Here is a 12,710-nt window from a genome sequence, read left to right as displayed (position 1 = left end):
GACAATTACAGATTTATTGAACGTTGGTGTCTTGTGGTGGTTGAGGAGAGTCCCCTGTTCACTGTGTAAAGCGCTTTGAGTGTAGTGTCAGAAAAGCGCTATATAAATGTAATGTTCATTTATTAATTAATTTAATCATATTGCTGATGCTGCCAATTTTATAAAAGCAATTAGCCACTTGACGGTATGTGTTACACTGATTTTCCCTTGGTTGAGGGTTTTAAGCCTCCCATGACTTTTGGCTTTATTTTAATAAGGCAAACTAAGAGTAGCCAAATATTGTTGTAGTTTCCCAGATTAAAATCCAACAATCAATGATAATGAAAGTCTCAGAGCAAATTCCTTTCAAATCAGAACATCTCAACATTCAGTAGGATGGCTCTATAAGGGCTTCCAAGGAATTCAAGAATCCATCATCTAATTTTACACCTGACTGGTTTTATTCATTGAGCTCTGAATGGCACTAAGAAGACATTATAGCATGAAAAAGATAGGAATGATCTATAAAATAGAGATGCTACTACAGGCCACTTTAACAAACAGCAAAGAGATGCCCTGGGTACTAATCCTTTGTGTTGTATTACAATAAAAGTAGGTGAAGTGTTGAATGCAGGCTTGCATAACCTGGACCGCAACTTCTTTTAATCACCTGGTCGATTTTTCATTATAGACAGATTAACATGTTTATCCAGAATCGCAGGGCATTCTGTTATCTCCAGTTATGCATTATGGAAGCTTGGAGGTATTGGCAATAAGATGATGGCATGTTCAGACATTTCTTCTGAGCATGTTGCTGGAAAACTTAAAGAACAAAAAAAGTTGGGACTACAACCAGCAATATGTAATTAAGAAGTGGAATCTTGTATACTTTGGCCGAGGTTATTTACAGAATACTGCGAAATGTTCTGGGAATACTAGATCGTCACTGATTGACCAACCACACTCTTTAAATGCAATAATTACTGTGCTTAAAAACATGTTTAAAAAAAAAAAAAGATACAGAAATCAAATCAAAGAATACGCTAATTCATTAGTCAAACTTTAACGACTGGGCAATCTTTTGTCCTATTCAGCCAATTCAAGCTGATCATGCTTTATTATGCTCTAAATAACAGGCACTGTTGCTATTTAATGTTCTGAGACTGGTAATTGGATACATAAACCTGGAAAAAAATCTGGGTCCAATAAGTTCGTTGTCATCACAAAAACAGTATGCTTCTCCATTTGGGCTTTATGGATTGTCAATGATCTAGTTTTGAAACTAATAGTCTGTACCTGTTGAGTAACTAAATTTAACCTGTAGCTTTACATGTAATTACAGTTTTTTGCAGCAGATAACTCAAATCAAAGCATTATAATGTTGGCTGGACTAAAATCAAAGTTTCCAGCTACATCCACCAAACTTGGCATAGACCTTCAGCCTTTTCTGACTGACTAACCTTCAAAATTCAAATTTTTATTTTTATTTTTTTGTCTTTAGGAACATACATTTTCTAGTTTACTTTATTTGACTAAGCTTTGAGACAAATTATTGTCCATGAACACTGCAAAAAGATACATTTATGAGCTTATAGGATCCAAAATCATCAAAGACATATTAACAGTACCTTACTGACCAATGATGAATCACCTACCTAATTTCAACGCAGGACAGCATTAGTCAGACTTTATGAGAAACTCTCTGTGAATCTTCTGTAGCATCACATCACCACACACACACAGTCACTGCTGTTTAATGAATGTATGGCCATTAGATAATTGCTGTTTGTCTCTGGTAAATGTTGGTACTGTTCATAAGTGGCCTGGATAGACCTTTTTGTGTCGGTAGAAAAATGTAGTGCTGTGTTTCAGACAGATGGGCTTTTGGTGTTCTTCACACTCAAACAAAACTGTCCTGTGTGCCAGAATAGAGGCAGTAGTGACAGCAGGAACATCCATGCAAGGCAGTAGAGGGAAATGTGTTGTGGCCACAAGAGCTTTGCTCTGTTCTGTGCCAAAATAATGACTCTGTTATGCCTAACCTCTTTATGAAATCAGGTTCCAACTTCTCCTGGGTAAATGAGCAATGATAACTCATTTGCAGTGTAATACACAAAGGATGCACCAACAGTGGTAGCAGCACCGGATAAAATGCAAGTACTCGTTAAAGGCTTCTATACCAAAAATGGATACTATGCAACATACATAGAATGCTCATTAAATAAATGTTGCAATATGAAGAAGCATCAGCAGCAGAACAAAATTTCAGAGGATTGAAAAAAACATAATGGTAAAAAATGTTGTCTGATTTTATGATGCCTTGGTGATTAGCTATATTGTATTTTTGTTATTAACGGTGGTGTAAACAGTTCATGAAATTATTAAACATGATACTGTCAAATCTAAAAAAAAAAAAAAACTACAAATAAATAAATAAATAAATAAAAATCACAGTATAATAAAAAATACAAATATCAGTATGCAATCTATAAAAATGGTATAGTGAATCCCTATACTAACACTTTCATTCATGTAAAAAATCAGATGCGTTACATTTCAGGGCTCTACTGGGCTGTTACTGTTTAAAAGTCTGCGTTGCAAACTTTTAATCTTGAAAGTCTTGGAAGCATCAGTTAGAATGGACTGATAATCATTTTCAAGCAGAAGTGTGTTTATGAATTTGTGACATGCAGTCTCCTTGGTGATCATGATTTCAAGCTTAATTACACTTCCTAGGGCTTGAAGCATGCACAGAGCACTAGATGCGCAAGAAAGTGTAATCAAGCTTGAAATCATGATCACTGTAGGGCTTTACTGGTTGTTTAGATCAGTGTTACTATCAGAAATAATTAATAATTATTTCTTTAATTATTAATTAATATTTAAATTAATCAATTGAATCTAACTCATTAAAACCTCATATGGGGCTCCAGTAAATGTAGTGTGCTACGTTTAGGAGCAAGTTTGGTTATTAGCAATAATTAATAATTATCAAAGACAATTATTAATTATTAAGTTCAATAGAACATTGATGAGAATCAATGTTAGCTTTTTTTAATCCTTTAAATCAACAATTATCAAAGATAATCGTTAATTGTTAACATCGATGAAACATTAATTAAAATGAACACTAGCTTATTGATCATTCAAATTCAACAATCATCAAAGATAATTATCAATTATCAAAAATCAATAGAATATTAATAAGGATTAACATTGACGGGGCACCACCCTGGAATCAGGGACTAACAACCAGATAGTAAAACAGTCTCAATATTAGATTGTTTTCTTAGGAAAATCGACATCCGAAGAATATCGATTTTCGTGGAAAAAAACAATGAATGAAGGCTTGAATCCGAGCACTGACATCCCGTCTGCATGACACAGGTGTATGCAAAACAAACCAAAACACTTCTCTTTGTAATATAATAAAGTTTATTTATGCAGCAATATCAATTAATAATTAATACAATGCAGTCAATGAACTTCCGACTTACAACTACAAACTAAACAGTGATATGATTAGATATAGAAACTAAAATAATCCTATAACACATAAGGTGTGTGTGTGTGTGTGTGTGTGTGTGTGTGTGTGTGTGTGTGGTTAGTACGAGAGAGAGAGAGAGAGAGTAGAGAGAGAGAGAGAGAGAGAGAGAGAGAGAGAGAGAGAGAGTTAAGTGATGGCCCCAAAGCCGATTTAGCGATCGTAGGAGAGAAAGCAGCTGTTAGTTTATTACTCAGAGACGTGGTGGACGGCTCGTAAACCGTTCCATGTTCTTTGACTCTTTAATGGATGAACTCAGTTGCTGTCTCACCCGCGATGGCAAAAATGCACAACAGTCCAATTTGGTTGGACCACAATACAGCAAATCAAATTAGTGATAATTAATACCCTGAGCATTAATAATGAGCGGACATGGTGGTCCGTAAACTATACAAGCAAAAACCTTGAAACACAAGAATAACACACTATAATATTCTATCTCTGCCCAGACGTAAACCTCTTACTCGAATCGTATGAGGACATAGAATGTGTGTTCATCCGTCCTTTAACTCCGACCCGGTTCCTTGAGGCTCGGGTGATGACGGGAGGCCGTTTCCTCGCTCTGTTGGCGAACGGTATGGCTGCTGATTCTCGGTGGGCTGGCACTCAGATGGTGTCGACTTGATTGAAGTTGGAAGAGAAATCTTTAATCTCTTCACTCCTGCAGGCAAATGGATGAAGATGCGGATTGCTCGGCGGTCTCCTTCGGATCCGTTAGAGTGTTTGGATGAACACAGAGTAATCTCAACTCGTCCAGCAAGATGGAGATTGTATGGCCACAGTTTCAAGTCGGACGTTACTTCCTTGTGCCACGAGGTTGCACCTGAGAGCAGCGATGAGCTACGTCTATACACGGTGAACAAAGTTGCTGGAAGCAAATCCCGGAAGCATTCAGAGGTATTTCTACTCCTGATGATGTCATGGTTTGAGGGACGTTCTGTTGTGTGCCTCATCCAATAGGAGTTGAGAGTTCGATCCTTTAGTGAGCAAGGCTTCATGGGATTTGTAGTCTGTTTTGGACTCCCATTGTTTGATTTTGGCACGATTTTTATCAGTAAGATTTACGACTTGGTATGTGGGGGCTTGAGTTAGGTTTTTACGACTGTGTTAGGCCTGCCTTTGTCTTCTGTCTGAATACATGAGGCCCAACATCACCAAGGAGATTGCATGTCACGAAAATCTAGTTATATTTTGGTCTGTTCTCACCCAAAATCGATTGTATCGCTTCAGAAGACGTTGATTAAACCACTGGAGTCATATGGATTACTTTTATTTGCCTTTATGCACTCTTTGGACCTTCAAAGTTTTGGTCACCATTCACTTGCATCATATGGACTTACAGAGCTGAGATAATTTTCTAAAAATCTTTGTTTGTGTTCTGCAGAAGAAATAAAGTCATACACATTTGGGATGGCATGAGGGTGAGTAAATGATGAGATAATTTTCATTTTTGTGTGAAATATTTTTTTAAGTTCAATGATTTGGGAACAATAATGTAAATTACTGTAAAATAAATAAAAACACAGTAAAATAAATATGTATATACATAATTATCTGAATTATTATTCTATATATAATTTATTTTTAATTATCATTATTTGGGGGCCTATCACAGCAAATATTTTTATATGATTAATTGTGATTTAATAATCGGCATGCCATTTCATTATTTGATGAAAAATTTTAGCCCTAAAAAAATATTATTTTATGGTGGGGTCAGTGAAAATATTGGCAGGGCAAGCACAAATCTAAATTCCTTATCGTTTAACCCTGAATTCATCTGAGAACATACCTCCAAACATCACTGTGTCATCCATCATGTCCAAGAGCTTTATCTGGGAAAGCACTAGATACCATTTTCAATTATAATCTATATCTTCAAAAGCAAGTCAGACAGGGCAACATGAGTTTTCTAACACAGAAATATTACTGGTGCTTTCCCTGCCATCTGGGAACTTAGATTTGCCAGGTAGGGCTGATCACATCAAAAGCCCATTAATTCATTTAGGAAAGAAGGGTGGGACAGGTGGTGCTACATACAGGCTGTCTGCTCAAAGTCAAATGACAGACATGGGAGAGATGGGAGATGTAGAGGAACAAATACAGGTAGAGAGAGAAAGAATATAAGAGAGAGAGAGATGACTGAGTGTGAGAGAGGGAGACAGACAGGGATAGTTTGAATGGTAAAGTTATAGAAGGACTTCTTGTTAAACATACTGTAGCACATACTATAGAGCTGACAGACAGAGGGAAAAAAAAAGGCAAGAGCTGGTACAATACACATACCTTTTTTCCTGTTAAATGCCCGGTTCATGCTTGAAAACGCTCCCGTCTCACTTGCGATTTCTTGGAATGTGCCACCTCTACCTGGTTGAAAGAGAGCGGATATGGAAATTTAGCTCACTGCATTTAAGAAATCTGTCCACGTGTTTAAAAAAATAAAATAAAATAAAAAATACTTTGTGGAAAAAAAAAAGAAAAGAAAACTAAAGTACTATAGTAATCAGGAGGGAAATTTAACAATCTTAAATTGTAAATATTACAGGTACCTGGTGATATACCAAATACCAGCAAAGCCAGCAAATGTATATATATATATATATATATATATATATATATATATATATACACACACACACACACATTTGCTGGCTTTGCTGGTATTTGGTATATCACCAGGTACCTGTAATATTTACAATTTAAGATTGTTAAATTTCCCTCCTGATTACTATAGTACTTTAGTTTTCTTTTCTTTTTTTTTAAATATATATATACATACACACACACACACACACACACACACACACACACACACACATACATATAGTTGTGCTCAAAAGTTTGCATACCGTTGGAGAATTGGTAATATATGTACCATTTTTAAAGAAAACATGAGTGAGCAGGCAAAACACATTTCTTTTATTTCTTATGGGATTCATATTCAACTGCAGGTTATAACAGAATGGCACAATCATAAAACAAAGCATGGCAACAAATTAAAAAATGAAATGACGCCTGTTCAAAAGTCTGCATACCCTTAGTTCTTAATACTGTGTATTGCCCCCTTTAGCATCAATGACAGCGTGCAGTCTTTTGTAATAGTTGTCTATGAGGCCCCAAATTCTTGCAGGTGGTATAGCTGCCCATTCGTCTTGGCAAAATGCCTCCAGGACATGCAAAGTCTTTGGTCGTCCTGCATGAACCGCACATTTGAGATCTCCCCAGAGTGGCTCGATGATATTAAGGTCAGGACACTGTGATGGCCACTCCAGAACCTTCACCTTTTTCTGCTGTAACCACTGGAGGGTCAACTTGGCCTTGTGCTTAGGGTCATTGTCGTGCTGGAAAGTCCAAGAGCGTCCCATGCGCAGCTTTCGTGCAGAAGAATGCAAATTGTCTGCCAGTATTTTCTGATAACATGCTGCAGTCATCTTGCCATCAATTTTCACAAGACTCCCCGTGCATTTAGAGCTCACACTCCCCCAAAACATCAGTGAGCCACCAACATTCTTCACAGTCGGGATGGTGGTATTTTCACTATAGGCCTTGTTGACCCGTCTCCAAACATAGCGCTTATGGTTGTGACCATAAAGCTCCATTTTTGGTCTCGTCACTCCTAATTACAGTGTGCCAGAAGCTGTGAGGCGTGTCAAGGTGTTGTCAGGCATATTGTAACCAGGCTTTTTTGTGGTATTGGTGCAGTAAAGGCTTCTTCCTGGCAACTTGACCATGCAGTTAATTTTTGTTCAAGTATCGTCGTATTGGGCTCCTTGAAACAACCACACCGTCTTTTTCCAGAGCAGCCTGTATTTCTCCTGAAGTTACCTGTGGGTTTTTCTTTGTATCCCGAACAATTCTTCTGGCAGTTGTGGCTGAAATCTTTCTTGGTCTACCTGACCTTGGCTTGGTATCAAGAGATCCCCGAATTTTCCACTTCTTAATAAGTGATTGAACAGTACTGACTGGCATTTTCAAGGCTTTGGATATCTTTTTATATCCTTTTCCATCTTTATAAAGTTCCATTACCTTGTTACGCAGGTTTTTTGACAGTTCTTTTCTGCTACCCATGGCTCAGTATCTTTCTGCTCAGTGCATCCACGTGAGAGCTAACAAACTCATTGACTATTTATCCACAGACACTAATTGCAATTTAAAAAGCCACAGGTGTGGGAAATTAACCTTTAATTGCCATTTAAACCTGTGTGTGTCACCTTGTGTGTCTGTAACAAGGCCAAACATTCAAGGGTATGTAAACTTTTGATCAGGGCCATTTGGGTGATTTCTGTTACCATTATGATTTAAAAAGGAGCCAAACAACTATGTGATAATAAATGGCTTCATATGATCACTATCCTTAAATACAATTTTTTTGCATGATCAGTCATATTTTCAAAATCAATGCCAAAATGTCACAATTTCTGCCAGGGTATGCAAACTTTTGAGCACAACTGTATATATATATATATATGTATGTATAAGTATATATGTGTGTGTGTGTGTGTGTGTGTGTGTGTATTATGTACATTTTGAGTGTATATTGTGTAAAAAAAACAACAAAAAAAAACAAATAAAAATAAGGTTTAATCTAGCTATTAATATTGGCCACTTAAAACAAAACAAAACACACATTGCTGACAACCACAATTAAATATACCCTTTATGGTTTAAATATTTGAATGTGAATTTTTGGAGGTTACAGACTGACAGAGTCAGTGAAGTTCAACAAGGTGCAGAAACAAATGGGAAAGTTAATAGTCTCTAATAGGGAGAAGTCTAATAGAACTTCTAGTTCCTAAGCTTCCATCTCAGGCAAATGTCGCACATCAGGTGGTAAGCTTAACCAATGATTCACACAGGCTATGACACAAACTAATCAAACATTAACCTCAACGTGCAGGCCTATTGCAAAAGCATGAAAGAAAAGAAAGAAGAGATATAGCGAGAGAGACAGATCTCCCCCAGGGGTCTGTGTGTGCATTACTGATTTAACTGATGTTGAGAAGACAATAAAACTCTTGGACAATTTTTCATAGAGGTACAGACCTAGACCCAGAGTAGCACCATATTTAATTTTTGACAGGAATGAAAATGAGGCTGTGTGGGATAGACGTACAGTCTCCTTAATAGCATGCACTGTATTAAAGCTGTAAAAAGGTCACATATAATTTTCACAACTCTTGCTTTCTGCGGGGTTTTCTCTTCTCATTTTTTGGTGCATGATTCATCTGTGCACGTTGGTCCAAAAAAAATGTGACTTTGTGATCTTTCATCAAAATGTAAGAACCCGCCTCTGAAACAACTTTCTTAGTAGGCTGACGTCTCGAATCCCTCTTACTTTTCGACACCTCTCCAACCACTTGTCATTTAGTGACAGTTTTTTTTTTTTTTTTACAATCCAATCAATTGTGATGGATAAAATCAAGTCCTGCCTTACATTTTTTTCTTGTTGAATACTCTGTTTCATTTAAAAATATGTCAATTTGCGGAAGTAAAATGGGTTGAAAATGGGTTGAAAATGATGTTTCACGACTTTTATTTTAGAGCAACTTAAGTGAAGTCACACACTTCTATTGTCAGTGGTTTTAACTCTAGATTAAATAGCAGTTATGTTAACTCAACATGCGTAGGAAAAATACAGTATAGTCTGTATTATGTTATGATGATATTTTGTGAACTTACAGAATATATTGTGGAGCTAAACATGTCCATGGCAAATTGTAAAGAGAAAACAAGAGAACATAGTACTTTTATTGCTATTCGCAACTAGAGAATATAAATGTGCACTACTCATTCTGTTTTGACTGACTGAGTGGCCTTGATGCTAAACGGTTTAATTGTCACATTTCTGTCCAGGTTTGAGGTTTGGCAACTAAATTTTTGCAAGTACAGAAAAAACTCTTGTTTAAATGCAGACAAGCATCCCATTAAGTGCTTTTTACTTAGACTGAGTTCAAATAGTCAAAGCTCACTTTAGATGCCATTGTTTTAGAACTACTTCTATATATCCCAGAATGATTTAAATGAATCCTTTTGTAAAGCATCTTACAAAATAAGCAGTGTCACAAAAAGCAATGTCTACAATATTTATGGCTTGTTTTCATGAGAAGGTTGTGGTACTTCACTGAAGGAAAGCAGTAAATTATAAAATTTTGGAATGACATCTTGGCAGAGAAGATTGTGATTTACAGTTCCATGAAAAAGACAACATCAATACTTCATTTTTACTTATTTATTTATTATTTTTATTTATTTTTTCATTTTATTTAATTTTTCAATCTGAACCAAACCACGCCTCTACTTACTATTTACATGATCACAATATCTGACGGGAAAAAAAGGCAGATTATTGGGTAGGCATATCCACAAAAGGAAGTTTTTGTATTGAGGGTTGTGCTGTTCCTGTGACAAATGAGAACTCAAAAATCTGAATTAAAATGAAACCACAAATCTGAATTGGACAACTTGACAACAAGACAACTTTGAGCCACCTCACCTCATATGCATGATTCACAGAAAGGCAAAAGAGCCAAATTCACATGCAAGCGGATGTTTCACTGAATTACCTTTCTAAACAGAAATTAATAACTAAATTATACCCACTAGATACTGAAGCAGTATGAATCCAACAATTCTTCTTTTTTTCCTAAGAAAGACAACCAGTGACATAATTTATACATGCCATCAATGAAAACATTAAATAAAAGATACAGGTATACAAATATATTTAAGTTTTATAAGCCCCCAAGAGACCAACGCAAACAGGCTTCAGCATGGCAGACTAAGACAGTTAGAATTGCCAAGTGTAACAGCAAAGGGGCTGAAGAAAAAGGCCAAGACAAAGCACTTGTGTTTCTTTATTCACAATCAATTGAGCTGTCATAAAGAACCATGCAGTGTCAAATGTACAGTACAAGGACAGTTGTCATCTCTGACTGAGCAGGTAAAGCCCAGAGTTTGCAGTGTCACGCCTGCCAACAGCCAACAGCCTAAATAGGCCATGAACTGGAACAACTTTGAAAAAAATTCATTAATCATTAGGAATTCTTACATATTTCAGAAAATTATTCTGAAAAAAGGCAGACACAGTAAGAATCAAATTTACAGTCAATGTTCCACCTATTAAAGGGATAATTCACCCAAAAGGGAAAATTCTGTCATTATTTTCTCACCTCATGTCATTCCACATCCATATGACTTTCTCACGTTGAATGCCGATGGAGTTATCTAGCAGAATGTCCAAGTTGTTCCAGGTCCCCATCCACTTTTTTTTTTTTTTCCTAGAATTTTCATTTTTTACTGAAATTCAAAATTTTACTGAAACATTCTGTCATCATTTATTTACCCTTATGTTGTTCCAAGTTGGTGTGTAACACAAAAGGAGATGTTAGACAGAATTGTAGCTTAGTCACCATTCACTTTCATTGAAACTTTTTTCCATACAATGAAACTGAATGGTGACTGAGGCTGTCATTTTCCCATACATTTCCTGTTGTGTTTCATGGAAGAAAGAAAGTCATACAGGTTTGAAACAATATGAAGGTGAGTAACTTAAGATAGATTTTTTATTTTTGGGTGAACTATCCCATTAACACATTTGCTCCAGAGCTTCGCAGGAAAACCACCAAGATTATTTCATGTTTTGTGATAAAAAAATAAATAAAAAAAAAACATTCCACAAAGAACAAAAATAAACTCTGTAAGTGTGATGCCCAATCATTCTCAGCTACTCTGCTAAGCAATATGACCTGTTGGCCAGTCACACCTGGGCAAACACCTGGCTGTGCCGTCCGCCTGCCTGACTGACAGCAGTTGTGTTTGTTCTTCCTTTATCACTTCCGTGCTGGTCACTCTGTCCCACAGGGAAGAGCCTGAGACATTCCTTTATGCGGAGTTGCATAGTTCTGCAGATAATATTTAGGATCCTCAAAGTAAACTCCAGCTAAGGTATATCTGAGAACCTGGCACAGTAATATATAATGGCTGTTCGGTGAGCCAGCTATGGCCACCAATATTTTCACGTTTGAGGTTGTCTAGGTCCTGTCTGCTGGATTAAAAGGCAAAAAATGGCTCCAATGGAGCCATATTTATAGAGCACCAATCGCTATGTGATATATCATACGCAGTCGAAGTGGCCATTAAGTTTTGGTATTTTTGTACAAGCATGCGCTAAGTCTAGGCGCAAGTGGGTTTGGCCGTGCAAAGAGATAATGGGCTGGGTCAAGTGCAATTTAATTCTGAGGTTCTTCTCCAATTGCACCATCACCATCCAATGATATAGTATATTTGCTGTCAAGCACCAACCGTATAAACAAAGACAGCATATTCATAAGAATTTGGTAGTGTAAATGGGCTGTATGCAATGAATTAGAATTTTGAGCAGTAACTGCATCCTTGTTGAATGTCTGGCATATTTGTAGTGGCATGCTCCTTTTATACACATGGAAACTCTGGTTCTCTGTATGACTTGAATGTAGGCTCAGTTAAATGATAGAGAATGCAGGTATTATTAATTAAACTGATCTACTGACACATGGCTAGTAGCCTATTAACAGTGATTGTATCAGCCTTTCAGGTTAGGTTATGGATCGAGGGATATTTTTTTTTTCTTCACCTATTTCACGTTTACCAGCTGATTTTGCTTTAAAAATTAAATGTATTTATTGAAACAAAAAACTAAGACCAAAAATACTTCTAAAATGCAAGATACATTTCAAGCTAAACTAAAAAATTAGTAAAATAGCGAAGTGGTCAAATCATTGTAATTTTACCCTCTCCCACTTCTTCCACCGGCCCCTTTTGAAGTGACTTAAAAATCACTCAACGACAACAGGCAGAAAAATACCAATACAAGATAGAACGTTTAACACAAATCTCATAAAGATTTTTCATAAAATGGCTACAACATTGATTGTCAGGGACATAATTTGATGTTTCACTTTATTTTCAGAGTTTGAGACACCTGAACTTTATTAACACCTGCTTATCGAATCTCCAAACTGCAAGTGCATGAACTAAGTTTTGACTTTGCACTGAGAATAGAGGTGCCGCTGCAATGTCTTAGCGCAATTTAAATAGTCAATTGTGCTTTGCGCCACTTGATAAATATACAATAGGCTACACCCACAGTTTGCGCGCATACAGCAATAGATAGCGCAAACACTCCCACCCATGCCCACCAGCGCTGAAT

General features: G+C 36.6%; 1 protein-coding gene across 3 annotated transcripts in view; it reads right to left on the bottom strand.

Annotated features, from left to right (window-relative positions):
- The window catches only part of LOC127447919 (PTB domain-containing engulfment adapter protein 1), an 89,243-nt gene that overhangs the window by 30,746 nt on the left and 45,787 nt on the right, over window positions 1-12,710 (bottom strand). For all 3 annotated transcript variants that reach the window (XM_051710127.1, XM_051710126.1, XM_051710128.1), the window contains exon 2: window positions 5,810-5,890. In XM_051710127.1, the coding sequence (XP_051566087.1) occupies window positions 5,810-5,837 (28 nt within the window). In that variant the 5' untranslated portion in view covers window positions 5,838-5,890. The remainder of the gene's footprint in view (window positions 1-5,809; window positions 5,891-12,710) is intronic.

The sequence above is a fragment of the Myxocyprinus asiaticus genome, chromosome 11, assembly GCF_019703515.2.
Source record: "Myxocyprinus asiaticus isolate MX2 ecotype Aquarium Trade chromosome 11, UBuf_Myxa_2, whole genome shotgun sequence".
NCBI lineage: Eukaryota > Metazoa > Chordata > Actinopteri > Cypriniformes > Catostomidae > Myxocyprinus > Myxocyprinus asiaticus.
The sequence above is the reverse complement of the archived record's forward strand: the minus strand, read 5'-3'. Positions and strand labels throughout refer to the sequence as shown.